We start from the raw sequence: 27583 nt of genomic DNA, 5'->3' as shown, positions 1-27583 counted from the left end.
GCACCCCCCACGACCCCGATAGGGACAAGATGGATGGAAAACTAAATGCCGACCTAGTAAATATCCGCCTTAATAAGTGATAACAGAGGTGATATGCTGCCTGTTTCTAAGGATGATGTATGAAGTTCAACACTCAACACTCGCTTTTCTCTCCTTATTGTGTTGAAATGAATTGGGGCAGTTGCTGTTTAAAAGCGCACATAGTTGCGGTATAATCCAACTTGTCTGGGTTCTGCATAAAAAGCACACAAAACTAATGTGATCTCTGTGTGAAAGAGACTAATGGCGCAAGCAGGCCTCAAACCCGTGACCATGGCATTGGATGTGTTGATTATTGTTTCCGCATAGGTCTTCCTACTTGAGAACTGTGTACACGTTAGAGATATATGTTAATGGCTTGGAATCATCTTTTGACATGAATGAATGAAATGAGTTTATTTCGGTCATATAATCAACCATTTTGTGTGATCAATTTAACAGCACAGATTATACATATTAACAATCATACACAAACACACACAAAAAGAAAAAGAATGACCGAAAAAGGAATAGGCTGAAGCCAAGGCTTATATTTGCCTATCCTATACATTCACTGAAAATTATATTGCCTGGAACATCAACGTTAAAAAAATCATGAATGAACTACAGAGACCAAGCTTGTGGTTCTGAGAAAATGAATGGAAGCTTTTAGCAAAAAAAAATTAATCTTAATAGCCAGTAATCGGTTTGTCAAACCGAACTTAGTCCAAAAAAATTAATTTTCTGTTGCTTTTCTGATTACTTGAATGTTCCTCATCAGTGAGAATTCCCCCTGTGGATATGTGCGTGTGAACAGACTTTTCTCAGTTTGAGAAAGTGCAGAGGCGTCCTGGAAAGGCCCTGCTGAGTTATGTAGGCTGAGTTGTAGTGATCTCTTGGGTCACTGCTACTACAAAGACCCGTTTTGATATAACTCTGTGCTGGGAGAGCCCAAACCTGCTCCCTGTCTTCCTGAATCATCATCAACTGTGTCACTTATCTTAGCAGGAAGCATCAGCATCAGCTTTCTAGGCAACCGCTTTGCAGAATCCAGCTCAGCATTTAAGTATTCATTGATTGAAAAATAGCAACCATTTAAAAAAATTTAGAGAATCCGTTTTGAGCAAAATTATTGAAGCTTGTAAAGATGTACTGTAGCTAAATGAACACCAAGTAGCCCTAAAACAATTCAATTAATAATACCTCTATTCTATTAACCTCACAGTCTTCTATAGTCATCGGGTGCACAAAACCGCAAACGTAAAGTCTCTTGATTAGAGCTGGGTCAAATAGATTGGCGTTAGCTGTGAAACATACTTGAATGTTGTGTTCTGACTCACTTTCTCCTTGTTCTCCTCCAGGAGATAAAGATGGCAGCAAGGTAACAACAGTTGTGGCCACACCAGGTCAAGGCCCAGACCGGCCACAGGAGGTGAGCTACACGGACACTAAGGTCATCGGCAACGGCTCGTTCGGCGTTGTCTACCAAGCCAAGCTTTGTGACTCCGGAGAGCTGGTGGCCATCAAGAAGGTGCTGCAGGACAAGAGGTTTAAGGTAAGCGAACATCGCAGTTGCAGAGAATCAGTACGTCACTTCTAATTGTGGCCTTCAGTCTTTGTTGCAAGTGGTGATTTGTTGCTGTGAACACGTATACTTTTTCACAAGAACAGTGCAATTGGAAAAGCTGCGAAAGAAGAAGCTTTTCGCTACCGCCACATAGAGTGTGTACTTATGGAGCTAAATTAGAGCCCAAGAAAATAAAAATTAAAATGATAAATAAATATCAAGTTTTGATGTTTTTTTCAAAAATACATCAGTGTATTCAAAATAAAATTAAGTGCACACATTTTTCCCTGGTTAAATATAATTTAGATTCACACTTAGAATAATTTTTCATTTTTTAGCGTGGAACGCATGCATGGGGTGTGGACTCATAACAGAAAGCTCAGTAAAAGAAAAAGGAGCGTCCCTTATCACGTTGTCTTCAGGAAGCTTGGGAACTAATTCAGTTCAAGCCGAAATCGGAATGTAAAGCTTGGCTTTTGAACTGCATCATCTGCCATAACTAGTTGCTGCAGTTTGGCAATTTGTCCTCTGTGCTGTTTAAAACAGCCTTCGTGTCTTACTGGCATCTTTTCTTTGCATGGTTTAGCCTATATAAAGTATTAGCTTGAACTGAATTAGTTCTTAAGTTCACTGAATGCAACGTGATAAGGGACGCCCCTCATCTGTTATGATTCCACACCCCTCGCATTACCATGAATTGATTAACGTGGACCCCGACTTAAACAAGTTGAAAAACTTATTCGGGTGTTACCATTTAGTGGTCAATTGTACGGAATATGTACTGTACTGTGCAATCTACTAATAAAAGTTTCAATTAATCAATCAAAACGCTCCGCGCTAAGAAAAAAAAAAACGATTTAAATCTGAAACAAACAGAAGCTCAAATAACAAAACATAGGAAAGTGAACAATTAAAATAAATAATTCATTCAAAAGCATTGTAGGTGTGAATCAAAATTATATTCAACCTGGAAAAAAATAGTGTTCACTAATTTAGTTTTACCTGCTTTGAGCATGTAAGATGTTTGTTTTCCAAACCAAAATACATGAGTCCAGCGTGGTCTGTCAGGTTTAATTTCGTTGCCATTTCCTTGTGCAAAGCTGTGCACGCAACCTCGTACCTGACTTTGACTTGATTTGACGGATTGGGTTGTTTTTCCTCAGCTAGGGCGACATTGCTTGGTCATAAACTGTTTCTCAAAAGAAAAAGTTGCACCTGCAGTGTGTGTTTAAATCACATATTCACTGCTGTTCTGTATGTTTATAATAATTATGGTGTCAAGATTTATGTAATAATTGTGACTTAGTTTCTGTTTCATGACAGGCATTAGGCATCGGTGGTCGTGTCCGCAATAGCCAACTGGCTAACATGAGCAGTATTAGCACTGTGTTTTTCACACTTTTTATGGCTTTTGGATTACAAGTTGTCATCAAATTGGCAAAGTAACCTATCATCCACAACAGGGGTCACCAACGCGGTGCCCGCGGGCACCAGGTCGCCCGTAAGGACCAGATGAGTCGCCCGCGGGCCTGTTCTAAAAAAAAAAAAATTTTATTTTTTTTTTTATTTAAAAAAAAAAATTTAATCTACATAGAAAAAACACAAGATACACTTTCAATCAGTGCATCAACCCAAACAACCTCCCCCATGCACACCCACTCACACAAAAGGGGTTATTTCTTTCTGCTACCAATATTCTGGTTCCCACAACATAGACAACACATCTGCAAGGGACACAGTCCCTGAAGCACACATGATTGTATAGGCTGCTGGTCCACTAACATTTTCATTAATTACTATTTTTTATGTAATTATTTTTATATTGTTTTACTTTCTTTTTTATCCAAGAAAATGTTTTTTATTTATTTATCTTATTTTATTTTATTTAAAAAAAAAAAGGCCTTATCTTCAACAGACCAGGTTGTCAATGAAATTAGATTTGTTTAAAGGGTTTTTTAAACCAGGCCCAGTCCAGATAATGTCCAAGTCGGACTCAGCAACACACACCTTCATTCATGTACACAGAAAAAAATTAGGGAACACAACAGATTGCATATAATTTATAAACAAAATTACATTTTCAAAATAAGCATTTATGTACAGTCCAGATTATGTCCAGGTCACTCAAATTAGGGAACACAACAACAGATATCATATAATCTATAAACATAATTATACTTTCAAAATAAGCCTTTGAGGACTTCTCATCTTTTTTTAAATGTTTTTTGGCATCATTATCGTTTTCAACCATGTAACTTTCTAAAGTTAGAAAATACTGAATAAATGTTTTAAAGAAAGTAATACTAAGTGAATATCTGTTTTTGGCCTTAAAAATAAACATTTTACCGAGTACTATAATTAAATTGACTAAATCATGATTGTCAATGAACTCTCCTAAAATAACAGAAACCACATTAAGCTTCATAAACAAACCAATCCTTAAACACATTTTTTCAACTTCCACCCAAAACAAAGACACAATATGACAATACCAAAACAAATGCAGGGTGGATTCAGGCTCCTGACAACAAAATCGGCAATCATCTGACTCTGTCATATTCCATAATTTTAACATTTTCCCTGTGGGTAAGAAGTTATAAATAATTTTAATTTGAAAATAACGATTTTGCACATCGATAGTGGTTTTATAGATTAGTTTGAATATGGCATCCCATGGCAACGGGCAGTCAAAAAGGTCCTCCCATTTTCCATTTGTGTTGTATGAGGCAGCCTTCAAAGATTTCTTTATTAAATAAAAAATTATATATTTTTCTATTTATTTTAGTTCCTTTTTGCCAACTAGAATTTCTTATTAGAGGTTTACAAACTAATAATTTAGTAGTTCCATAATTAATTATTTGTTTCCATCTTTTCCCAATTACTCCAGTTAGTTGATAAAATGAAAAGCTTGAGCAAGCATCACCATACATAGCTCTAAATTCATCATACTTCATAATTTTACCATTCTCATTGATAATATCATTGACAAAAATGATTCCTCTTTCAAACATATTTTTCCAAAAGAAAGGCTTTCCATCTATTACAATATTAGAGTTCATCCATATTAACTGCTGCAAAATATCGTCTCTTTTTTCTGGCACATAAAATTGAAAACACCACTATGAGTGGATTGTTTCCTTTATGAACCCCGCCATGTTTCCCAGCAGACTCTCTGGGAGGGGATCACTTGTAAAAAAGGATACAATTTCTTTTGATACAGTACATGTTTTTTGTCCAACAGGACATTTGTGTACCACTCAATGTTTAAATACATCTTTGGAACAATTGATGCTTTTAAAGACAGACACATAGCTTCAAGGTTGAGAAGTTTCAGGCCCCCATATTCATACTCTTTGTACAAAACCTTTCTTTTAATCTTTTCTGGTTTGCCGTTCCAGACAAAATCGAAGACCCTCCGCTCATAAATTTTAAAAAAGTTTTGTGATGGAGCTGGTAATGACAAAAACAAATAAATAAATTGAGGAATAATTAACGAGTTGGCAATAGACAATTTACCATACAAGGTTAGGGATTTCCCTTTCCATAATTGCATAATTTTGTCCAGCTTTCTTAGTCGATTATCATAATTTACTGAGCCTAGATCTTCCAGATTTTCTGGGACAACAACACCAAGTATGTTAACTGGTCCATCTGTCCACAAAACAGGCACTTTGCATTCCATTCGAAAGGACGTTCCCTTTAGATTTCCGATCCTTAACATTTTACATTTATCATAATTAAGCATAAGGCCAGATTGCTGTGAAAATATGTCCAAAAGATTAAGAAGGTTCCGCAAACAATGAAAAAAATCTTATCTTTGTGAATCAGCCTTTTCTGACATGAACTTCATCAAGAACAAACACAGAACACGCCTCACTGATGCACATCTGCAAGACTCACTCAGAGTTGCAGTGCCAAGTTACACACCAGAGTACAACACACTAGTTAACAGCATGCAATGCCAGGCTTCCCACTAACTGACAAAGAAACATAACAGATTTGGTGTCCAGTTCAAAGTGTGACATGATTTAAAAATTGGAGAGTTTACTTTTGTATTTTACATGAGTTATTATTTGTACAAACATGGTGCAAAGTAATTCATGATTTGTTAAAAAATGTTAGTGGCTAGCTAGTTAAAATGGGATATTGTGATTTCACAAGACTGTCTTAGAAGTGATCATTTGAAAATGTTCAATTTGAAAAATGTGCACTTAGAGAAAATATAAAAATAAAGTGTTGCATATTGATATTTATCTGTTTCTATATATATTTATTGTGAGAAATCATTAAGATGATGAGTGTTTCCACAAAGATAAATATCATTAATTATTAATAATAACAGAGTTAAAGGTAAATTGAGCAAATTGGCTACTTCTGGCAATTTATTTAAGTGTGTATCTAACTGGTAGCCCTTCGCATTAATCAGTACCCAAGAAGTAGCCCTTGGTTTCAAAAAGGTTGGTGACCCCTGATCCACAATAACCAACTGGCTAACATTAGCAGTAGCGGCACTTTGTTTTTCACGCTTTTTATAGCTTTTGGACAACCAGTATTCATCAAATTGGCAATGTAACCTATCACTTGACTCGTGGAAGTCATTCGAGAGCTGTTTGGTTTTGTAGTTTTTTCGCACACCTGCGTTTGAGGTTTGAGTAACAGTGCACTAGAAAAAAAACCCTCTTAAAAAGAGTAAAGAAGAATAACACAAGTTATTTTTTCACGTAATAAGCAGAAAATCTGCCAATGAAACAAGTCAAAATTGTCTTGGTAAGATTTCTTGAGAAAGGACTAAAATAAAATAAATAAGATTTAATTTGAGCTTTAAAAACTTAAAAGTGATCTTGAAATTAGCAATTAAAACTTATTAGCTATACTTATTAGTATTGTTTCATAACAAACTTGTGATGCTCAAAAGTAGTATGTTTTTCCTCTGAAGATCTATTGCCTAAAAACAAGTTATGACTCACTGACAAATTAAAGGATTGTGACTTGTATTAAGTTTGTTTAGCTATTTTAATTATAAAATTACAAATATATACTTGGTGAGATTGTGAGTTTTTACAATGCAGGGGTGCCAGTGAACGTGCTGGTCCCCGCCTGGTCCGGCTATATTGAAGTGAGTGTTTGTAAAGTGCACGGTCGCTGTATACACGGTTTTCCCCAGAGAAACAATCCTTGTCCTCACGATGACCACATTTTAGTTATATTACGTCAATTTCTGTGACTTTTCATGCTTAATAGTACATTTTGGTTATAATCACAGGGACCGAGAAAACTACAAGTCGTGGCTGACATTTATTTTGTTGCCCTCAGCTGTGCCTTTAAAGTATAAGTCCAAGTAAGGTCATTCTGTTCATATCTATGATTCTGTAAACGTTTGCGGTACCTTGTAAAGAAGTGAAGCGGAAAAATATTGACTCTGATTGGCTGTTGTTATAGACATTTCTACCATGTTTGGCCGATTTAATAAGCCTTTTGGCGATCTCCTTCACACTCGCCTTCTTCGTTCCGCTGGTCGAAGGGCAGGTTTGAATAAAACAACTCATAAATAAAATTTACGCTCAGAACCTAAAGCATAACAAAAAAGCCAGGAATCAGCTCATATCTCGTGAGTTAGGGCACTTGTAAATTCAGGTATCACTGTAGACGGAGATGTCCAGAGAGAGGTGACGATCCATACAAAGACCTGTCTACAAAAGAAGGTGAACCTGCGTGACGTCCCATAAACCGGAAGTGCAAGCCACGTTTTGCCTTTATCATTAGAAACACTAATGATAACCGTGATCATTTTGGTCACAATAACTGTAATTATGATGTTCAGATCATTACATTCCTAGTCTGTATGCGCAAGGTTCTCATATATTCTAAAAATGAACGCAGAATATCCGTACATGTATCCGACATAGAGCATAAATAAGCTTCAGGTATATTTTCAATCAATCAATGTTTATTTATATAGCCCTAAATCACAATTGTCTCAAAGGGCTGCACAAGCCACAACGACATCCTCGGTACAGAGCCCACATACGGGCAAGGAAAAACTCACCCCAGTGGGACGTCGGTGAATGACTATGAGAAACCTTGGAGAGGACCGCATATGTGGGTAACCCCCCCCCTCTAGGGGAGACCGAAAGCAACGGATGTCGAGTGGGTCTGACATAACATTGTGAAAGTCCAGTCCACAGTGGATCCAACACATCAGCGAGAGTCCAGTCCACAGCGGGGCCAGCAGGAAACCATCCCGAGCGGAGACGGGTCAGCAGCGCAGAGATGTCCCCAACCGATGCACAGGCTAGTGGTCCACCCGGGGTCCCGACTCTGGACAGCCAGCACTTCATCCATGGCCACCGGACCTATGCAACTCCCCCTCGCAAGGGACAGGGGAGAAGAGGAGAGAAGAAAAGAAACGGCAGATCAACTGGTCTAAAAAAGGGGGGTCTATTTAAAGGCTAGATTATACAAATGAGTTTTAAGATGGGACTTAAATGCTTCTACTGAGGTAGCATCTCTAACTGTTACCGGGAGGGCATTCCAGAGTACTGGAGCCCGAATAGAAAACGCTCTATAGCCCACACACTTTTTTTTGGCTCTGGGAATCACTAATAAGCCGGAGTTCTTTGAACGCAGATTTCTTGTCGGGACATATGGTACAATACAATCTGCGAGATAGGCTGGAGCTAAACCGTGTAGTATTTCATACGTAAGTAGTAAAACCTTAAAGTCGCATCTTAAGTGCACAGGAAGCCAGTGCAGCTGAGCCAGTATAGGCGTAATATGATCAAACTTTCTTGTTTTTCTCAAAAGTCTTGCAGCCGCATTTTGTACCAACTGTAATCTTTTAATGCTAGACATAGGGAGACCAGAAAATAATACGTTACAGTAATCGAGACGAGACGTAACGAACGCATGAATAATGATCTCAGCGTCGCTAGTGGACAAGATGGAACAAATTTTAGCGATATTACGGAGATGAAAGAAGGCCGTTTTAGTAACACTCTTAATGTGTGACTCAAACGAGAGAGTTGGGTCGAAGATAATACCCAGATTCTTTACCGAGTCGCCTTGTGTAATTGTTTGGTTGTCAAATGTTAAGGTGGTATTATTAAATAGATGTCGGTGTCTAGCAGGACCGATAATCAGCATTTCCGTTTTCTTAGCGTTGAGTTGCAAAAAGTTAGCGGACATCCATTGTTTAATTTCATTAAGACACGCCTCCAGCTGACTACAATCCGGCGTGTTGGTCAGCTTTAGGGGCATGTAGAGTTGAGTGTCATCAGCATAACAGTGAAAGCTAACACCGTACTTGCGTATGATGTCACCCAGCGGCAGCATGTAAATACTAAAGAGTATTTGAGACACCTTGCGCCTTAGCCCTAGTTAGTATGTACAGGTACTGTATATAATCAGTTATCTGCTGCAAACTACACTACATTTGCATCTCCTTTACATGTTTTTTTTTAAAGTCTGTTATTCAAGTCAATAAGTTGCTGTTTGCCCGTCAACTATGTGCTGTACAAACCGGTCATAGTAAATACTTGAGCAGCTCACTGGTTTTAAATTTTCCAACTCAACAGGTGCCAGTCGATCCTGCTCAATAAATATGATGTCACTTTATGGCATGACGTGTATTATTTTTAGCCCTCGCTCTGCGTCTGTCATGAATTGCAAAATGTTTGTCCTGTTTTCTGCCCGGCTTGTGATTTTATCACGCTGCTAGCCTGTGGTTAGCGTTACACGCTAGCGGGTTGCATCTTTGAACGACCCAGCAGTTAGCCAGCGCACATTCCTTTTTTCTGTTCATTTTTTTTGGTCTCCCTTCTTATGTTTTAGGACTTGCTTGGTCATAACTTCATAAAAAAATGTGACGAATGAGCTCAAAGTGTCCTCCAGCAAAGCACTTAAATGTTTTTCCTGCCTGCACTAAAACCCTGTAAATTCCTCTACTTACTTATTGCTCCATGAGTATAATCTACAGCTGATTGTTTCCCTCTTAACCAGCAGTTAATACACACGAATCATGTGAGACGATTCTGTGCAAGGCAATAATAAAGTGCAACATGGTCCTGACGGGTTTTCAGGCTGCCACTGATGCATTATGGGAAAACCCCTCCTCCTCCAAACCCATATGAGGGATCACATATCAGCCTACTGGAAAATGGATGCTCGCACTGGAACCAGCACTCAGTCTGCAAAACACACATATAAGTGTATACCATTGCAGTGGGCTGGTTTCTGGTATCACAAAGACACAAATCCATACAGAAAGTCCAAAAACAACAGTGCGCTAATCCAAAAGCCTCCTTTGCTTATTCTAGTTGTATCAAAGACCTCAATTGTTCTCTTATTACTACAAACACAGTCACTTCTACAATTGAGGCTGTTAATGTAAAGTCTTATGAGCGTGTCATTTACGTTTGAAAGACTTGGCTACTTAAGATTTTTGTTTTTATAAAGACGTCATGGTGCAATATATTGTGCGAGTCATAACTGGTTGTCTGATGGATGGATGGATAACTGGTTGTGTTAACACAAGCTAATTACAGGGTTTCCCCCTACATGTAATTGATTGTGGTGCCCCTCCACGGCAAAATGAAACCTTTAAAAATTAGAAGTTTTTTTACGAGAAAACAAATTAAAGTAATATATTGTTTGAGTGTGCGTGCGTATGTATATGTATGTGTATATGTATGTAATTTTTTTTGCGCATAGCATAGATCCAACGAATCGATGACTAAATTAATGGCCAACTATTTTTATAATCGATTTTAATCAATTTAATCGATTAGTTGTTGCAGCCCTAATATATATATATATATATATATTTATATATATATATATATATACACATATATATATATATATATATACATACACGCACGCACGCACGCACACACACACACACACACACACACACACACACACACACACACACACACATACATACATATATACACAGACTAGTTTGTCACGTGTAATGTTTGGCAGTATGATAACCGAGAAAGCTTACGAAAATTTGGGCAAACATTTTGGAGGAGTTTTTATTAAATTCTAAATTATATGAAAGTGGGGCGTACGAAAACTTAGGTACACTACCACTGTATCAGTGTTTTCTATATGAGGGGTGTGTAGCAAAGCGGTCGCATTAATTATGAAAAGTCTTTATTTAAGCGAAGGCACCATGGGTTTTGAGTTTGTGAAATATTTTATAGTGTTTTTATATTGATTTATTTTACTGTAACTGGTAAGAAGTGATTATGTTACAGTCATTCTATCACTTGGCTACACTGTGGGCATGCCATATGTTTCTCCTGTGTCTGACTGTCATCAGATAATTTATTCAGATAGCTGTCCTCCTGCCTACTCCGGCATTCATCAGTATACATAATAAAAAGTAAGGGTGAAAGGACGCATCCTTGGGGTGAACCTGTGGTGATGTTTACAGAGTCAAAGAGACAGCCGTTTACGGAGACTCTTTGTTCTCTGCCTGTTAGAAAGTCTAAAATCCATAGTACAAGCTTATGAGACAATTCAAATGTAGACACAAGCTTCTCTATTAAGAGATGTGGCTGCATTGTATTAAATGCTGAAGAAAAATCAGCAAACAAGAAGAGCCTGGCATGGATTTGTAGCTTCTCTAAGTGTTTGTAGAGGTTGTTGAGTATAAGAAGCTTTGCATCATCTACACCTCTCCCTGCTTGATAGGCAAATTGTAGTGGATCAAGTCCTTCTATAGAAGTCATGACCAGGCCTTTAACAATTTTTTCAAAGATTTTCATTATTAATGATGTTAAGTTGTTTAGATTGACATGTTTTTGGGCAAGGGGATCACAGTAAAAGATTTCCAAATGCCAGGAATCTGGTAACAGTTCAGTCAGTGACATTGGAAAAATATTTTCGAGGACACTGCAAAGTTGGTCAGCATAATATTGGAGAGTGCGCCCACAAGTAAGGTCTGGACCAGGGTCCTTCCTTATTTTGACTTGTTTTAAAAGCGATCTAACATGCTCCTGCTTGATGGCAATGTTTGGATTAGGGGTAAAAGACTCAAGGGAAATATCGGAAAAGTAATTATTTTCAAAGCGAGAATAAAATCTATATGTAGCATTGCACATTTTGCATGCAAATGTTAATTTCCCCTCGGGGATTTACTGATAATCAGTAAAGTGCAAACTTCAAACTTCTGTCTTGAATAAAATAAAATAAAATGTCGTATTAAACATGGTATCTAAATAAATAATGAAGTAAACATTGAGAGGACTATAATTTGTTTCAGTAAGTGGATAAACTAAACACAGCCTTTTTCATTCACACATCTTGACGGTGTGCAGAGCGACTGCTTTAGTGATCACTCTACGTGCATTGTGCTTCTTTCTCATTATACATGGCATCATCATCATCATCATACATACCTGCTGTAAATGATTCCACCATAAAAAGGTGATTTTAGCCCTGTAGTTTTTTTGTTGTTGCGTCTTGTTCGCCTCGTAAAGAGTTGTATTTCCCACACTTGGCTGCAGGCTTCGGTTTCAGATGTTGGAATAAGTTAGTTGTGCTCATGCCTTTTTGAAACAAACTTTGCGCCGTGCAGTCATATGTTCCCCGCCTTTTGTGGCAAAACCAAAGTACTGACAACACTTTTCTTTTCTTAGGAACAAAGGTCTTGCTCTCGTTAGTGTTAGCGTTAGCAATAATTAGCTATGTGTGCCGCCAAGGAATTAATGGGACGGAGCAAGCTATGGAAGCTGCTAAGGGGCAAAAAGTATGGCGGAGCAAGAGGAGAAAAAAAACAGATTTTAAAAGTTTTTAAATCGTCTGCAACAAAAAACTTGATTATATCGATAAAATCGATACATCGTCCAGGCCTACATCAGCCTGTAGAAATGTACGTACGTCATCCATGAAGTTGCCGTGAGGCAGCACACCTTTCCACATCTACGTCAGCCTTGATACATCTCAACTTTGCTGTGAAAAAAGGCATAGAGATGGGTTTTTGTGCGTAAGCAATAAAGGTGGAGGAAATAATAGATTTTTAGATGCATTGCAATTCGGACATGGACGATTATACAATTGATTAGTAAACGTCAATAATCGATTTATTTATTGTAAATAAAGTAATGAAGACAGTTCTAAAATTTGGCTGACTGCAGCGTGCCACCTCACAGAAAGATCCGACCAGCTTATTTATTATCAGGCACTTATGGTCTAGTTTTGCACACATTTTCATTGATTTAATAAATGTGGGAATTCATTTAACTGTTTCTTATGCCAAATAGTTATTATTTTTTTAAGTTGCAAATGATAAACGTTTTTTAGTGAAAGGAAAAGAAAGAAAGGAAATGTAAAACTGCATTAACTAAACCTTTTAGCTCTTATTTCCAAAATTGTGTACACTACTGAGTCGGGGTCTTATGGCCGCTTATGTGGACACTTATACTGCCATCTGATAGTGTCAGAAGAGTATAACATACAATGGAATTTGGGAAAAGAAATGTGTAAAAGTAAGAATTAGTATGTCACTAAACATGAAGTACACGTTTGTTACTTATGGACTAAAAGTAAATCATATAAAAAGATGATTCCTAGTTTGTATTCTAATTAGGGTCCAATAAGCCCAAATAGCAAAGAGAAATAAAAAAAGCATGCAAACAAACAGCTTGGACCTTAAGAGGTTTTTAATATACATAAATTAAAGATGCATCAATCGATTTTTTATCAAATCGTAATCGAATTGTGAGGTGCCCAAAGCGTGCCACCTCTAGTAAGCAAGCCTGTTACATGAGGCCCCTATTCTGCCAAAGAAGAAGTAAACGGAGCAGGAGGGACACCATTGTTATTGCCAACTTTTTGACTTTGTACTAGGGATGGAACGGTTTATGAAAAAAATCAGACTGTTGTGTTGACCTGACACGGTTTGGGGCGTGTGTGTTGTTCGAATCATGTTTTTTCTTTGTGTTACTAATTAGTTTGAAGCGTGTACATGTGGTAGTTCTAATCATATATAGGCGTTTGTCATTCCACATGGCGAGCGAGTAAAGAAATTGATTGTTAGCTGGATGGATGTGCTTCCTTCTTTATCAGCCATTTTTGTCATCTATCTCTAAACCTCCTATCAAAAATGTCAAAAAGTTGGTGACCAATTTGTCTGACACAGAAAAAAATCACAGCTAACTACAACTAAATTTGTTTTGTTTTGTGTTTTTCTTCCAGAACCGTGAGCTGCAGATCATGAGGAAGTTGGACCACTGCAACATAGTCCGCCTCCGCTATTTCTTCTATTCCAGTGGAGATAAGGTGGGTTCGTGTGCTTTTTATCTGCATTAGGTACAACCACACCTGAATTTTATACAATAGTTGTTGTCAGGTGTATTTATAACGACATGGCTTCCCACACTTGAAAAGGAAGGACTCGATGAGGCTCAGGATTTCACTCGTATTTCAGTTTATTAACTGGAATCTTGGAAGGTGAAAAACCTTTAAACACACAAGAATAAAAGCTTTTAAATAAAATACAGCATTTTGCAACAAACAAAGTAAGTACATTAACTCAGGTATTTTATAAAGGTAAGTACATTTTTAACATTAATTAATACACATTAACCAGCATTTCACTTAACTTAATTAACTTAGATTAATAAGGTAAATTAGGCATTAAATAAACAGAAATATAGTTCACATGTTAGAACCATCTACTTTTAAAGCAACGTGGTTTACCTTAAGTTTTAGCCTAAATTATTTTATACAGACTTTAGACATGAATTTCTACAACAAGTTTAACTTGACACTTCTCTATTAATTCATATGAAATCAAGCATTTTAAACCAATATTACTGTAGTTTTTAACATAAACACTTTTAACAGAAATACTATTTTATACATGAATTAAATGTTTTACTTTGCCTTTTAATAAAGCAAAATCCACTCTCTATATTAATATACTTCAAATTACATTTACAAGGCTTTAAGCGCCCTAATTGCCCATTTCTTGTCTCTACAAGTAAAACAAATATTTGTGGTGAATAAGATAAAGAAAAGAAACAAAATAAGCACCAATTGTACCTTATTTAACAGTTCAATTATCTAAATAAACATTCTTCTGAAGTTGAGCTCTGCCATCAATCACAGCGCATAAACTTCAACAGTCGGATCATGATTAAACAGTCCAGTGGAAAGAGGTGAGCTCACCGGTAGTCCGTTTGGTTTGAGTCCTTTTTCCCATGCGTTTGTGAAGTGCTTTCGTGGTTTTAGTGATCGTCTCTGTCTCTGCTGCTCTCAGCTCCGTCCTGCACACTGAATGAAACGGGTGCATTTGTTTGCTTTGTCCTGTCTGCGCTGCTCATCAGTCTGATTGCGCTCACCTGCTGGAGAGCGCACCTGGTGAGGCGCGCCGCGGAGCAGCGCTTCTGCTGTGACGCGCATGCAGCGCTTCTGCTGTGACACGCATGCAGCGCTTCTGCTGTGACGCGCATGCAGCAGCACAGCCGCTGTCACACACACACCTTCAGCCGCACCTCCAGGCAGATCGCCGCAACACCTCCCACTCGATCTTTGCAGTGTAACCTGGAAAGATCGCACCTCTCAGGCGAGCTGGTCTCCCCTGACCTGATCCTCCGCCGGGATGAGGACGACAAGGCGTCGGACGTCTCGATGCAGTATGGTGCCCTGGAAGTCCTTCTCCTTAGACCTGGACTCTTTAACGACAGGGTTTGGAGTCTTCACCTGAACGCACCCACTTGGAGAGACTTTCACGTGGACATCTCGGACAATGCCTTTGGGATCTGCGTTCACACTGACAACTCTTGCTAGCTTGAACTGACCCCTCAGTGCATTTTGGTCGCAGAGCCACACTATGTCTCCAATGGCAGCATTTCTTTCAGCAGTATGCCATTTACTGCGGATGAACAGGTTTGGACCTGCGAGTTGGCTCCAGGACTTCCAAAAGTAGCTGACTTGCATTTGAATCTCTTGCAGCCTTTTGAAGGGGTAAGTTGTGTAGTCGAATGTTTTGAAATCTCCACTTTGTGTGGCTCGACCAAGCAACAGGGTGTTTGGAGTGATGTATTGGATGCCGTCCTCACGGCACTGGACTCTAGCGTCGATAGGTCTTTCGTTGGCAAGGTTGGCGGCCAGCTTGAGTACAGTCAGGAATTCACTGAAGGCAAGGCCTTCTCCTCTACCAAGGCTTTGTAGAGCTCTTTTGGTGATCTTGACAGCAGCTTCGGCGGCACCGTTTCGGTGAGGTGAATCGGCTGGAAGGATTCTCCACATCCAGTCGGTCCCATTCCTGGCAGCATATTCTTCTAGTGATCCTTTGTTTTGTCGTCTCAGGTAACTGTACATCTCTTCAAGGACAGGTTTTGCTCCAATAAAGTTCGTACCTGGATCGGACCAGATCTTCTGAGGATGGCCTCGGACAGAAGTGAACCTCTGGTAAGCAAGTAGAAAGCTCTCCGTTGTTAGCGTGTTTGCCAGTTCGACATGGATGGCTCGGCTGGACATGCAGCAGAAGAGCACGCCCCATACTTTCATGCTCACCCTCCTCTTGACATCATCCTTCACTTGGTACGGTCCGAACAGGTCGACAGATGTGAATTGAAATGGTGCAGCCGGATTCGATCTCTCCTCAGGCAAGTTTCCCATTATTTGCTGGCAGGTCTTTGCTTTTGCTTTCTTGCACACGACACACTTGTCAACAACTTTTTGGGCAATAATTCTTCCTTTGATGACCCATGCTTTCTTTCGCATCCGCAGTGTAGTTCCTGCCACTCCTTCATGTCCCTCACTGTGTGCTTCCCGGGCTAGGAGGGTGGAGATCCAGGCCTGGAACGGTAGCAGGGGAACAGCTCTGTGGTCTTCTCTGAAGGTCTGGATCCTGCCACCACACATCAGGAGTCCGCTTGTTTGGTCCTTGTAAACAACCAGTCTGTCTGTTGTTGTGTTTGGAAAGTGTACGCCCTCCTGTGCTGCCAAGCATAGGTCTCTGAACACATCTTCTCTTTCGTTCACAGTGATGACACCAGATGAAGGTACTGCCTCCCACTTTTCTTTATCGCCGGGGCACAGGAATTTCTTTACTGCTCTCCAAGTCCATACTATTGTCCCGACCAGCCGTCTTAGATTGCTGAAGCGCCTTTCGTCCAGTAGCTTTTGGACTGCTGCTGCTGCAGGTGGTCTTCTGAATCTGGACTCTGTTTCTTGGACTCTTTTTGGGTCCTGTGCTTTCTGTTGACTTCGGGTGAGTACGGCGACAAATGTTTTCTTCTGTATTTTTGTGATATTGTCTCTTGCTTGTGCGGCGACGTCTTTGGCTGATTTCTTCGGCCACTCACTTTCAGGAAGTCGAAGGAACTTTGGACCTGACTGCCACTCGGATTCCTCAGTTAAGTCATTTGGACTGGCCCCTCTGGTTATGATATCTGCAATGTTCTCGGGCCCTGGAATCCACCACCAGTCTTGGACATTTGTGCTGCTTTGGATCTCGCCGACTCGGTTGGCAAAGAAGGTCTGGTAACCATAACTCTCCCGCTGGATTGCGCCTAGGACGGTCTGACTGTCGACGAGATGGTACCACTTCTCAACATCGATTCGGCAGTGTCTCTGGAAGTAGTTCTTCAACCGGGCGGCAAAGACTGCTCCACACATCTCCGCCTTCACAGGGTCACCCTTGTGGTCGAGAGGGGTCAGCTTGGCCTTAGATTCAACTAGCCTCACAACAACACCATGGCTGCAGCTCCAGCGTAGGTACAGCACAGCGCCATATGCGTGCTCACTGCCATCAGAGAAGGTGATGCCACTTGGTTTTGCACGTGGATTTGGTGGTGTCAGGGGTCTGGTGAATCTGAGTTGGCTCAGCTCTGCATAGTCTTCTAGGAGCTTTATGGCATCTTCTCTGAGTCCTTTGGACAAGGCGGCATCCCAGGTGTCTTCTATGCAGTACATGACTTTTGCTTCTTGAAAAGCTCTTCGGATGAGGATGGCTCCCTTCTGCTTTGCAGGAGCCACGAGGCCGAGTGGATCATAGAGACCAGAGACTTGGCTCAACAGTTCTCTTCTGGTGAATGGATCTGGGGTTTGTCTTCTTACTTCATCTCTCAGTAAGTCCTGACCAAGGCGCATTTTCCTCTTCTTCTTGGAGAAGTTCACTGCAACCATGACATGTAGTGTGTCATCCTCAATGGTGTAACCAAGGCCGAGGGCTTTGTTATCCTCTTCAGTGAGCTGGTTTGGCAGGATCATGGTCTTTGACTCCATCTTCTCACCTCTCGGCCCTTTCCTCCCACTTTGATCGGAGTAGACCCAGGGCTTCATGATGAATCCTCCAGCTTTAAGGATCTGTTCGATGTTGGATGTGAGGAGTTTGAGGTGCTGGAGGTTGTTGTGAGAGGTCAGGATATCATCCACATATGCATCTTCCTCTATCACACGTTTCTCTTCTTTGAAGTGTTTGAATGAAGGCAAGTTGGCGGTCTCTCTCATGGCGACTTGGGCTATGCAACCAGCAGGTTTGTCTCCCATGTTGACCCTTGTTATGGCGAAGTCTTCTATTTCAGCCTTTTCAGTGTCACGCCACAGGAACCTGTGCAGGTGGACCTCTCTCTCTTCCAACCAGACAGAGTTGTACATCTTGCGGATGTCACCGAGGGCAGCAAAGACACCAGCTCGGAACCTCAGTAGGACAGCTCTGCTTCTTCTTGGACGTCAGGACCTTTGATTAGTATGTCGTTCAAACTCAGGCCTCTGTACTTCTGGCTGCTGTTCCATACTAGCCTCACTGGGGTGGAGACTGAATGTGGATTTGGTGCAATCAGGTGACTTATGTACCACACTGGCCCAGTCCAACTCTGCAGAACCTCTTTGGATAGTTTCACTGCAGCTTTGCGATGAAGCATTTCATGGACTTGTGACATGTAGGCTGTCTTCAACTCCGGTTCCTTTGCCAGCTGCCTCTCTGTCCTGAGGAATGTGGCTTCAACCGCTCTCCTGTTGTTGGGTAGAGATGCTGGATCTTCTGTCCAGGGATACTTGGCATGCCAGTGGGGATCAGGGCTGTGATGGTCTCCATTCACATACATCAACCCGTTCTTCACTATCTCCATCTCTCTTTCTTCAGCCAGTGTCATTTCTTTTCCCCCGGGTTGGCAATTCCCACAGCGACATCCTCCACATCTTGGCTCACAAGCAGCTCCAATACTTTCCCACTTCCACCACTTCAGAAAGTCTCTGCTGCTAGTGGCTGTATTGGACTGGGTGTGGGGCTTGTCGGGAGACTGGCAGGAGATTGGATCTCTACAGATGAATTCACTGTATTTGACTGCTGCAGTTCTCATGGATCTTGCGAAGTGTGTCTTTGATGTGTGGGCCATTAAGGTGATTTCTTCAAAGAGGTCCGGGTGTGTGCCTCCGATCGTCTTGCCGAGGGGGCCGTCCCAGAGCACAAGGTTGCCAACAGAACGAACCTTCTGGGGTACTAGCTGGCCTTCCTTGTGGCTGATCAGGAGTTGCACCTCTTTGGGTCTAGCAAGGTCTCTTAGGGGAACATCTGGGAAGATTTTCTGTAGCTTAATAGCTGGAACATGTCTGTGAAACTCTGCAATCTTGTCAAGGCCATAGCAGATTAGTTGATGTGACCTGAGGGTCCCTCTCGGAGTGTTGACCCGAATCTTGAGGAGGTAGCGCTTAGTTGCAACAGACACCTTCATCCCTCCAACGCCGTAAACCACCAGTGTCACATCTTCACCTCTCAGGTTCAACTTGCTGGCAGCTCTATGTGTTATATAGTTCGTGTCTGATGCCAGGTCGATGAGGGTCCCAATTCTCTGTCCATCGTTGGCAGTGACATCAAAGAGCATCAGGATCACTGGATACTCATGCAAGCCATTTTCCTCTAGAAGACCTCTTTCAACTGCTGTGGTGTTGTATGCTCTGGATGTGACGTTGCAGAAGGTGTCTCGACACTGCTGCGCCAGCTCAGGGGTAAGCCTGGATAGGAAGTCTTTTTGAGCTTCGGTGTATCTTTTCCCCTCAGCTCTCACTGGACTGGATTTAGGTGTTCTTTGGGACTGGGGTCTGGCAACTGGACAGAGAAGGTAATGGTGTTGGTCTTTGCACTCTGGGTTCCCGCACAGATACGTGGTGTTTCTGCAGGGGTCGCTGCTGTGGACCTCGAGACATCTCTTGCAGGCACCGAGCTGTTGTGCTGCATCCCTCTTCTCCGATGGCTTTAGGTTGATCCTAAACCTTCTGCAGAAATAGAGTCTTCTTCTGTGCTTTGGGTCACCACAAATGATGCAGCCTGCTGTTTCACTGCTGGACTTGGCTGACTTTGTTCTGGCATACTTGATGAGCTTAGTCCGCTCCTTGGCGGGTTCAAAGACGTTGCTCAGTTGATCTAGTTGCTCATATATAGATTCTTGGGACTTTAGGAATGTGATGAGCTTGTCGAAGCGGTTCTGGGGGTTAACAGTGTTTCCTCTGTCAGCAGCATAGGTGAGCCAGTCTTTCTTCAGAGTTTCTGGGAGTTTGCTCTCGATGGATCTAATCACCAGTGGGTTCTTTAAGGCGTCTGCATTATCCAGTTCGTTTAGATCATAAAGGGCCTTTTCCACAGTTTGGATGAGCTCTACGATTTTCCTTGGATGGCCGCTCCTGGCTGATGGTCTTGCTTGTAGCTCTTCTATGATCTCAAGAGCAATGCTGGCTTGGTTCCCAAACCGGTTTTCCAGGACTCTGAAGATCTCATCTGCTGAGCTGTACGTTGACAGACGTAGTTCCCTGGCCACCTTTTCATCAAGGCTATCCAGTAGTTGGAATTTCTTAACCTCTGAAGATCCGGTTGGTTCACCTTGCTTCTGCAGAGCCTCCCATTCCTTCCTCCATCTGTAGTAGTTTCGCTGGTTGCCGGCAAACTTTGGTAAGGCTGTGGCCTTTAGCTTTATCGCTGCCACTGGAGCTGAGCTGCGGGCTGAGATGGGCTGGGGTCCAGCGTCTTTCTTTATACTTGCTGCTTGGATGAGGGGGGCCTTCTGTGACACCAGCTTGGGAAGGACCACCTCGAGCTCTCTTAAACGGTAATCAAAGTCCTTTTTCTCGGCAAGCGGAGCCCAGTGGTTCCAGTTCTGGTGCGCTTCCTTTGCCTTGTCCACCAACTTCTGTAGGTGGGTCAGCATGAACTCACAAGCCTCCAGAGTTGTGTCTGGCTGGAAGGAGACGTTCCTGAATTCGGCCTCTGCAACTTGTAGAGCCAGGGAAAGTTCCTTTTCTCCATATGTGGTCCAGAGCGTCTCTCGGATTAGGAGTTTGACTTCTTTCGTCTTCTGCTCACATTCTTTCTCCGTCTTTGCTATGTCGGCTTTCTGGGGGTCGCTCAGCTCCTCAGCGTCTGCCATGTAAGCGGCTTCCACTTCTTCGTTTGCCTCGAAGACACGAGAGCTCTCTAGCATCAGCTTCTTGAAGTTCTCCTGTAACTCCTCCTTAGACATCTCTATGTAGGTTCTCGTAATGTTGTTGGCAAGGCGGGAGAACTGTCTCTTAGCTGTGGCCCTCTCCACTTTCAGTTCATCTGTTGGCTTTGGATCAGCCATCTTGCTCTCTTTGGCTGACAGACAGCAGTCTTTGTCCTCCAGGCCCCAGGTGGAGTGTCCTCCCTCTCGGTGGTGGCCGCAAGTGGAGTCTTTTGCTGGTCACAGACGGTTTTTCACTGTCAGGTGTATTTATAACGACATGGCTTCCCACACTTGAAAAGGAAGGACTCGATGAGGCTCAGGATTTCACTCGTATTTCAGTTTATTAACTGGAATCTTGGAAGGTGAAAAACCTTTAAACACACAAGAATAAAAGCTTTTAAATAAAATACAGCATTTTGCAACAAACAAAGTAAGTACATTAACTCAGGTATTTTATAAAGGTAAGTACATTTTTAACATTAATTAATACACATTAACCAGCATTTCACTTAACTTAATTAACTTAGATTAATAAGGTAAATTAGGCATTAAATAAACAGAAATATAGTTCACATGTTAGAACCATCTACTTTTAAAGCAACGTGGTTTACCTTAAGTTTTAGCCTAAATTATTTTATACAGACTTTAGACATGAATTTCTACAACAAGTTTAACTTGACACTTCTCTATTAATTCATATGAAATCAAGCATTTTAAACCAATATTACTGTAGTTTTTAACATAAACACTTTTAACAGAAATACTATTTTATACATGAATTAAATGTTTTACTTTGCCTTTTAATAAAGCAAAATCCACTCTCTATATTAATATACTTCAAATTACATTTACAAGGCTTTAAGCGCCCTAATTGCCCATTTCTTGTCTCTACAAGTAAAACAAATATTTGTGGTGAATAAGATAAAGAAAAGAAACAAAATAAGCACCAATTGTACCTTATTTAACAGTTCAATTATCTAAATAAACATTCTTCTGAAGTTGAGCTCTGCCATCAATCACAGCGCATAAACTTCAACAGTCGGATCATGATTAAACAGTCCAGTGGAAAGAGGTGAGCTCACCGGTAGTCCGTTTGGTTTGAGTCCTTTTTCCCATGCGTTTGTGAAGTGCTTTCGTGGTTTTAGTGATCGTCTCTGTCTCTGCTGCTCTCAGCTCCGTCCTGCACACTGAATGAAACGGGTGCATTTGTTTGCTTTGTCCTGTCTGCGCTGCTCATCAGTCTGATTGCGCTCACCTGCTGGAGAGCGCACCTGGTGAGGCGCGCCGCGGAGCAGCGCTTCTGCTGTGACGCGCATGCAGCGCTTCTGCTGTGACACGCATGCAGCGCTTCTGCTGTGACGCGCATGCAGCAGCACAGCCGCTGTCACACACACACCTTCAGCCGCACCTCCAGGCAGATCGCCGCAACAGTTGTATCAAAATGTCACATTATACACATCATTGTGTTTTGTTTGAATCGTGGTGCAGTTATTTTAGTTTGGCAAAATGTGCTTGCAAAATGTTTTTAGTCAATGGATGTGTTCATAGGTGTTTTGTGTTTTTTATGGAAACCCAGTTCAATTGCGTATACTGTGCGTATCCAATAGCAACACCTTTGTTTGTCATTAAAGGGGTATTGCACTTTTTTAAAATTAGCCTATCATTCACAATCCATATGTAAGACAAGGACACAAATGTTTTTTATTTATTTATTTTTTTTTTATTTATTTATTTTTTTTAAATGTCCTGCCCAGCTTCTCGGACAAATCATATAGCAGATGTAGATGCCCATATCGGCTGTTCAGATTTACTTTACAAAAGAGAAGTGTAGGATACTTCTCTTGTTGCCTTACTTGTATTTTGACTTTATTAAATGTATTTATATTATCATTTGGTGCAGCCGGGCCGGAGCAGGAGGGGATAGAAAGAGAGAAAAAGGAAGACAGAGGGGGGAATTGTGGGGACAAGAGGGGGATTAGACAGAGAGACAAAAACAACAACAGCAAACACAACAACAACAACAGAGCAACATCAGCAAATACGACATGTACAAATATGATGGTAAAAGTAATAGCAAATAAGCAGTTAGCGAAAATAAAAATAAAAAAATACAGAAATGACAATGAGCATTATTACACTAAAAATGGAGCAATATGAATACCAATAGAAATAGTGCTATTGATAATAAACAATACCAATACTTTACCTTTATTATCAACAATACAATTGTTCAAATGCAACAGTACATATACGTAATGATAACTTGAGATACGAAAGAATGCAGAAAAATGGAGGGGGAAAAAGAGAAGCAACCTACATTAACCTTGTAGATTGTTATAGTAACAATAGGTTAAGCTTTGTCAGTGTGCCATGTGTTATACCCAGTTTACCCTAGGGCAACAACGTTAATATATGTTTGATGAAACGTGATTATGTGCATGAGTGTATGTGTGCATATGTACTTGTATATGTACAGTATGTGTATATGTGTGCTTGTACAGTGAATGTATATGTACAGTATATGTATGTGTGTGTTTGTACAGTGAATGTATATGTGTAGTATGTGTATACAGTATGTGTGTTTGAACAGTGAATGTATATATACAGTATGTGTATATGTGTGTTTGTACAGTGAATGTATATGTACAGTATATGTAAGTGTGTGTTTGTACAGTGAATGTATATGTGTAGTATGTGTATGTGTGTTTGTACAGTGAGTGTATATGTACAGTATGTGTATATGTATGTTTTTACAGTGAATGTATATGTACAGTATGTGTATACAGTATGTTTGTATAATGAATGTGCGTGTGGATGTACGAACTTTGAGTGTGTAAATATGTACTGTATTTATTTGTATATGTATGTGGGAGCGTAGGTACCTATGTATGTCTGTATGTATGTGTGTGAGTATATGTGAATTTGCATGTACAATACATTTGACTCCCAGTGTTGTTGTTTTTTAAATACACACTAAGCCGTTGAATACAACATGTACGAGGTGGCTAACAATGCAGTCAATTGGAGTACCCTATTCTGCTCATAAAACCGTCTAAAAAAACATTCAAAAACCGCCAACAATAATACATTTACATTTCGTGACATGAATATTGACCAGGTATTAGCGATCGTATTATTGTAAGCCCCAACTCTGACAAAATATATTTAGCGGCTCATTGTTCACAGAGTGCTAACTAGCTTATGCTGCTATATTGACATATTGAGCCGGCAAGCTTCTGCTGATGTTGCATTGCTTCAGGGCTTTAGAAAGTTAATTCTACATTATAAATCATGCCTCTCACCTGGAAAGTAGACCTTGGGATGGCGAGAAGGACACGGGAAAAAACGCTCGTTTGCGGCACTTTTTTTTTTTTTTTTAACCCTTCATGAGGATTATGATTAAATCTTCATCTAAACAGGAATATATGACTATCCATCTGTCGGCCTCCCAGTAGGAGCAGACATTGTACAGTAAGTGTTTTTTTTATTGTGTTCATCAACTGTATATCTTGTTTAGTACTTAGAAATACTGCTACATGATGCGATGGTGTTTCACTGAAGCTGCATTTGTTTCGCACATAGCTTCTAAGATTTGTAGAGAATCTTCCATATATTCAGGCTGAAAAATATAATGTTCTGGATCATAATTCGTCTCAAAGTGGTCGTATTTATCTTTCATGAAGTCTGCCATGATTAGAATGTCGTATTTGTTATTGTTGAAGGGAAAAACGAACATTGTAATGTGTCTGTGAAATGAATACACTGCCGTATGCTTAAAATGAGCAAACTATGTAAAATAACTTATTATGAATGTGCCTGTTACTACATGGCATACATACTTACAACATGTATATAAAACGTTGGTGTAGAGACTTAGAGACTTCAGACTTCCTTTTATTGTCATTCAAATTTGAACTTTGCAGTAAAAATAAGAACATTGTTGCATTAGCTCGTTGTAGTGCAGGATAAAAGAGCAATAAGGTGCAGATATAAATAAATAGATTACTGTACAGATAAATATATTGCACTTTTGCATATGCATCCACGTTTATGAATGTATGTTATATTGTCTTTATATTCCAGCGAGTTAATCAATTTTGGGGGGGAATTGAGGGGATTATTTTGATGCGTTCAAGAGTCTGATGGCCTGAAGGAAGAAGCTGTTACAGAACTTGGAGGTTCTGCTACGGAGGCTGCAGAACCTCTTTCTAGAGTCCAGCAGTGAAAACAGTCCTTGGTGGGGGTGGGAGGAGTCTCTGCATATTGTCTGAGCCCTGGTCAGGCAGCAGCTTTTTGCGTGTAGGTGTTTGGATGTTTTTCAAAGCGCTTTATAAGCGGAATAGAGCGACTCTCATTGGCTACATTGTTAGCTGTTTTTTTCTAGCGTGTATTTACTAGTTAGTGCATAAAAAAGAAAAACATATTTGTGCTTGTCTTACATAAGGATGGTAAATGATAGGCACAATTCCAAAAAAGTGCAGCTGTCTTGTAAGAGTTGTATTTAAGATGCACCCTTGACTTATCAATAGTCAGTCATTGAATAAATGAATGAATGACAGGGAACCGAACCACTATAATTTTGACACATGTCCGATGTATGGCACTAGCTGTTCATTCTATATTCTGTCCACTGGTCTGCCAGCAGGGGTGTGAACCCAGCTGTTATCGCTGTGTAGCCTTACACCCTCAGCACCTGGCGGATAGGGAAGTCCCTGTAACCTGACTTGTCTCTGTCGAGCGTCGGTGGTCTCTCGGAGACGGCAAGGCTGTCCGGCGTCACTGGGCTAGCTGGCAAACAGTTTCTGTGTCAAATATAGACACGGGCACACACATGCATGGAAGTTTATCCATGACGCTGCAGTGAGTAATGCTTCCTTACTGCACACCTATGACAGCCAAAAGATGGCCGCTAGAGATTTCAATAAGTTTGAAATGCTTTGGGGCCTATAACTAAAGACGACCAGGCTGGGGCGCCTGTTAATTATAGAACTTTCCTCCATGCTCTAAGCTCCACCCCTCTCCTAACCCCATGTATGGGTTGACCTTTTGGAATCACAGCTAAATTATAGATAGTCACTGAAGGATTTTAATTACCAATTTACGACGACTGCCTGTTTAATTAGTCATAAGCCGATTTGGGTTTAAGTCAATGGGATGCTTAGACATGGTAGCAATAGTCTCTCTTAGCTGCTCACAGGCACATGGATAAACCAAGCTCTCGTGCAATGTCATTAACTTTCCTCCTTCCTTTACAGAGCTTTGGTCTTAAGACCCATGACCTTTGCCATGTAGTTGCATGCCTTGGTGTACAGCAAATGTGTCAATCAAAGGAGAGCTACAGTCATCTGAAAAATGTTACACACTCCCAAGGGGTAAATGAGTTGTGCACAAAATGTTTTTGAAGACATGTTAGCATACATGTAATACAGATATCCTCAAAGTTCAATTATCATCAAACAAATGACAGGCAATTACTTGACCTCTCCTCTTGACAAAATTGGTGCAGTTCAGCTAAATTTGTTGGTTTTCTGACATGTACTTGTTTCTTCAGCATTGTCCACTCGTTTAAGTCAGGACTTTGGGAAGGCCATTCTAAAACCTTAATTCTAGCCTGATTTAGCCATTCCTTGTGGGGTGGTATTTTTGTATTATTTTTTTGTATTTTTTTATTTTTCATAAAGAAATACAATCATGTGTGCTTACGGACTGTATCCCTGCAGACTGTATTGATCTATATTGATATATAATGTATATATTGTGTTTTTTACGTTGATTTAATTAAAAAGAAATATATACATATTTTTTTTATTTTTTTTATTTCTTGTGCGGCCCGGTACCAATCGGCCCGGTGGTTGGGGACCACTGAGATACAGTACCAACATGAATAGATGGATTGAGAAGGTCAATCAGCCTGTAAAGATAGGGTTTAAGTCTGTCTTAAATTGCGCAGGTCGTTAATTTGACAACTACATTTTCTAATTATAGAGACTGTATGAAGCTTCATACCCAAAAGTTTTTAAGCTGTGTCTAAACACAATGACTTTACGTGGGCAATGGTTGCAGACAGGCTGATGGATCACTGACAGATGTGCACATGAGACGCTGGGAGGGGTTTGGGTAGCGCGCTGAGATAAGATAAGGTCAGGTCAGGTTTGGATAAGCGTTCACGCTTGGTGCAGCTGTGCGACTGACTACTCCCTCTTTAGCACAAGTGCTTCAATTTGTAGCCATTTGTTTTTCTAACAACCCAACCCGAGTAAGCAAGATATACTGAGACACCAGTTGGGTATCAAATTTATGATAATATAAATTATGGCGTCTATTTTCTTGGAAATTGTGTACAAACCCTGTGTGCGCACGTGTTTAGGTGGTCTTATGTAACTAATGCTACACGGCCTGCTTGACCCACACCGCTGGGACCCAATCGCCATTTGTGTAATATTTTAATGTTCAAACACAAGGCGACTGGGTCAAAATGCATGTTGTGGTTTTGACTGAAGCACTTTGATTGCCTTTAAACACTGAAGCAGTAAAGCTTGTGTGTGAGATACAAACTAAA

The 27583-nt window shown here is 40.6% G+C and overlaps 3 protein-coding genes across 7 annotated transcripts in view; 1 reads left to right on the top strand and 2 right to left on the bottom strand.

Moving 5' to 3' along the window:
• Positions 1-27583, top strand: part of gsk3ba (glycogen synthase kinase 3 beta, genome duplicate a) — a 64812-nt gene that overhangs the window by 9207 nt on the left and 28022 nt on the right. For all 4 annotated transcript variants that reach the window (XM_062069049.1, XM_062069048.1, XM_062069051.1 and 1 more), the window contains exons 2-3: positions 1380-1573; positions 13793-13876. In XM_062069049.1, coding sequence (XP_061925033.1) covers positions 1380-1573; positions 13793-13876 — 278 coding nt within the window. The remainder of the gene's footprint in view (positions 1-1379; positions 1574-13792; positions 13877-27583) is intronic.
• Positions 13954-16393, bottom strand: LOC133665271 (uncharacterized). 2 transcript variants are annotated; one of them, XM_062070524.1, is made up of 2 exons: positions 14768-16393; positions 13954-14056 (listed from the first exon to the last, which is right to left on the bottom strand). In XM_062070524.1, exon 1 carries the CDS (start codon positions 16325-16327, stop codon positions 15161-15163), a length of 1167 nt encoding a protein of 388 aa, XP_061926508.1. In that variant the 5' UTR covers positions 16328-16393; the 3' UTR covers positions 13954-14056; positions 14768-15160. The 2 variants fall into 2 exon arrangements, with proteins under 2 accessions (XP_061926508.1, XP_061926507.1); XM_062070523.1 differs by lacking the exon at positions 13954-14056 and having other exon boundaries at positions 14335-14872; positions 14941-16393.
• Positions 18501-22205, bottom strand: LOC133665221 (uncharacterized). The gene is made up of 4 exons (XM_062070472.1): positions 22107-22205; positions 19887-21395; positions 18759-19283; positions 18501-18628 (listed from the first exon to the last, which is right to left on the bottom strand). The coding sequence occupies exons 2-4, from the start codon at positions 21160-21162 to the stop codon at positions 18501-18503; spliced, it is 1929 nt and encodes a 642-aa protein (XP_061926456.1). The 5' UTR covers positions 21163-21395; positions 22107-22205.

This window comes from Entelurus aequoreus, linkage group LG14, assembly GCF_033978785.1.
Source record: "Entelurus aequoreus isolate RoL-2023_Sb linkage group LG14, RoL_Eaeq_v1.1, whole genome shotgun sequence".
Taxonomy (NCBI): Eukaryota; Metazoa; Chordata; class Actinopteri; order Syngnathiformes; family Syngnathidae; genus Entelurus; species Entelurus aequoreus.
The sequence above is the reverse complement of the archived record's forward strand: the minus strand, read 5'-3'. Positions and strand labels throughout refer to the sequence as shown.